We start from the raw sequence: 3287 nt of genomic DNA on the forward strand, positions 1-3287 counted from the left end.
TAAGTGGTCATCACTCAATGAAAGTAGTAGGCAGGGCCGGCTCCATACCCCAGCGCGCCAAGCGCGTGCTTGGGGCGGCGTGCCGCGGGAGGGCGGCAGTCGGCTCCAGTGGACCTCCCACAGGCATGCCTGCGGAGGGTCCGCTGGTCCCGCGGCTCTGGTGGACCTCCCGCAGGCGTGCCTGCGGAGGGTCCGCTGGTCCCGCGGCTTCGGTGGAGCATCCGCAGGTGTGCCTGCAGGAGGTCCACCAGAGCCGCGGGACCAGCGGACCCTCCGCAGGCACATCTGCAGGAGGTCTACCGGAGCCGTGGGACCGGCAACCGCCAGAGCGTCCCCCGCAGCGTGCCGCCCTGCTTGGGGCGGCGCAATTCCTAGAGCCGTCCCTGGTAGTAGGCAGCAGGTATAAGACAAACATAAGGAAGTATGCACAATGCACAGTCAATCTGTGGAACTCGTTGCCAGGGGATGTTGTGAAGCCAAAAGGTAAGACAGAGTTTAAAAAAATGAGATAAGTTCATGGAGGACATGTCCATCTATGGCTATTAGCCAAGGATTCAACCCCATGCTCTAGGTGTTCCTAAACTGCTGACTGCTAGAACCTGGGATTGGATGACAGGGGATTTATCACTTGATAAACTGCCCTTTTCTGTTCACTCTCTCCCACTAGCCACTGTCAGAAGACAAGACACAATGCTAGATGGACCATTGGTATGTCTCAGTCTGGCCATTTTTATGTTCCTATTTTCCTAAGGGGAGCGAGACCTCGGATCTCTCTTCCCGTCAGAGGGTAGGACTGGAAGCAGCTCTATCAGAATTTGACCAATATACTAGGCTAGAAGCTGAGGTGTATTGAATAGTCCACCCAGCAGCACATCTCCAATCAGTTGCTTTGATTCCAAACCAGGTCAAATCATACAGGTTTGGTTGTGGTTTCCTTTGACTTTTGTGTTTTTGAACCCCAAGTTCAAGGTTGCAAACACACACAAAGCAAATAAAACCAAAGCACACCAAAGGCTGGCACAAAAACCATTCAAAGTGAAATAAAAGAGATCCAAAACATCTAGCTGTGTGGGTGGGTGTGGGTGTGGGTGTGGGTGTGTGGGTGTGTAGAAAAGGAAGGGATTGAAAGGGCTGGATAAAAAATTAAGCAGGTGTGATTATAATCAATTTTAAATACTCTCTCAGGTTGATAGGACCTGTCCCTCAACTCCTCCAAAATAGAAGGTTCTAATCAGTAAAAGAAGAGAGGGTTTGGGGTCCAGTGCTGGGATAAAAAAGGGTACACACATTGTAGGGATATGAATCCAGGGAGAACTTTGTGAATTTATAAAAAGTAAGATTTTCAAACTGCTTTTCAAGCCCTTCTGTCTGAGAAGTAAATAGGCAGTAATTTAAGCCTTCCCCAATTTGCATGGCCAGAGTATGTAGCTGGGCTTTTGATCATCAAATAGTGCAAGAAATAAACAAAATAAATGAGAAATGATCTATTGCAGAGTTCTTCCTCTGAGATAAATAGACAGGAATTTTGGGGACAGCAGCCAGCTGACACCAGCATATATAGGCATGCATATTCCTACATGTCCAGAGCTTTTAGGAGTCCACAAGGATGTCAGGTGAAGACTGTGCTTCCCGGAGGGCAGACAAGCCAACTCAAATTTCTCTCTTCTATCTGATCATTTTAGCCATTGAATCCATCATAGGAATTGGGGGAAATGGAGTCATTGTGGCTATCAATCTCACCAACTGGGTCATGATCAGGACACTGTCCTCCTGTGATATGATCTTGATCTTCCTGAGCTTATCCAGACTCTGCCTGCAGACCCGGTTCATGCTGATGGTGGTTTGCAGCATGTTCTATCCAGCCTTTTATAATGAGGATAAGGTATACAAAATTTTCAATACTCTCATCATGTTTCTGAACTACTCCAGCCTCTGGTTTGCTGCTTGGCTCAGTGTCTTCTACTGTGCCAAGACTGCCAGCTTCACCCAGCCCCTGTTCATCTGGCTGAAGTGAAAAATTTCCAGTCTGGTTCCATGGTAGAATCATCCCTTTTCTCCCTACTGAGCAGTTTTCCTTTCTTGTGGGACATCTACAATGTGTACTGCAACAACTCCATGGCAAACAGCACAAAGGGGACAGTTGCAAAGGAGATCAATTTGTTTCCCCAGATTCTTCTCGACAACATTGGGATATGTCTGCCTTTACTAGTCTTTGTTGCTTCCACTGTCCTGTTAATCACCAGGAAGATGGAAAACAAGGCAACTGGCTTCACAGATCCCAACATGGAGGCCCACATGGGTGCCATCAAATCCATCTTCTCCTTCCTTATCCTATACCTTTTCAATTTTGCTGCTTTGATTCCCACATTAGCTGACATCTTCTCAACTAACAGCAGCTGGGATGTCATCTGTACAGTTGTGATGGCTGCCTATCCCATGGGACACTCTATGATCTTGATCTTGGGCAATCCCAAATTCAAACAGGTATCAGCCAGGATTCTGCACTGTGCCAAGTGTCACTTGAGAAGCAGGTCCATGTAAAAGAGCATAGACCAAATTGTGCTTTCTGGAGTAAATCTAGAGTAATACCACTGAAGTCAAAGGAGTTATTATGAATTTACATACATGTAAATGACTGCAGAATCTGGCTCTGTATCTGGAATCATGTAGAGAAGCTTGGAAAATAGAGCTTTGTTTTGTTTAAAGAAGATCTCTTTCCTCTCCTATTTTTAAAGATAAATATCCCACAGTCCTATACAACTGTTTCTACAAGTGCCAGTTCAGAAGAACACACAGCCTTTCTTAAGAGGTGTGGAAAATATACCTACTGCACACTGAAGTGTCTCTGAAAACTCAAGTCATGCCCAGCACTCAAACAGCAGCACAACCAGTTATCCAAAAGCTACAGGGTTAGCTTTTTGGCTACCAACACAGGCCACATCAGACATGCCTCAGTATAGACATGCTCAAATGCTGAGGGTAGGTGCTGGTCTGGGGGTTGTGGCTGGTGTTATATCCTTGGGGGCAGCTGGTTTAGGAAGAAATCACTTGAGGCCAGAGAGCAGACAGCTAACAAAACTACCATTTTATTTACAGACACAGAGCTCACCCAACCGTCCGAAGCTGGCTGGGCTATCCCCTAATAATCTAACTCAGTTGCCATAGGAACAAAAACCATGACAACCAAATACACAACTGTAAGCTTTTGGTCGGGGCTCAACCCTCCTGCTGGCGGGAGGGGAGCCACACCGACTCGCTCCTTGTCCCCTCTAACTGGAGGGGCGGCA

The 3287-nt window shown here is 47.1% G+C and overlaps 1 protein-coding gene across 1 annotated transcript; it reads left to right on the forward strand.

The window, feature by feature from the left end:
* Nucleotides 1-1606: 1606 nt before the first annotated feature.
* LOC120368678 (taste receptor type 2 member 40-like) lies at nt 1607-2541 on the forward strand. The gene is given in 2 exon segments (XM_039481061.1): nt 1607-2036; nt 2039-2541. Coding segments are annotated over 2 exon segments (933 nt in total).
* Nucleotides 2542-3287: the final 746 nt, after the last annotated feature.

The sequence above is a fragment of the Mauremys reevesii genome, linkage group 1 (genome assembly GCF_016161935.1).
Source record: "Mauremys reevesii isolate NIE-2019 linkage group 1, ASM1616193v1, whole genome shotgun sequence".
Classification (NCBI taxonomy): Eukaryota; Metazoa; Chordata; order Testudines; family Geoemydidae; genus Mauremys; species Mauremys reevesii.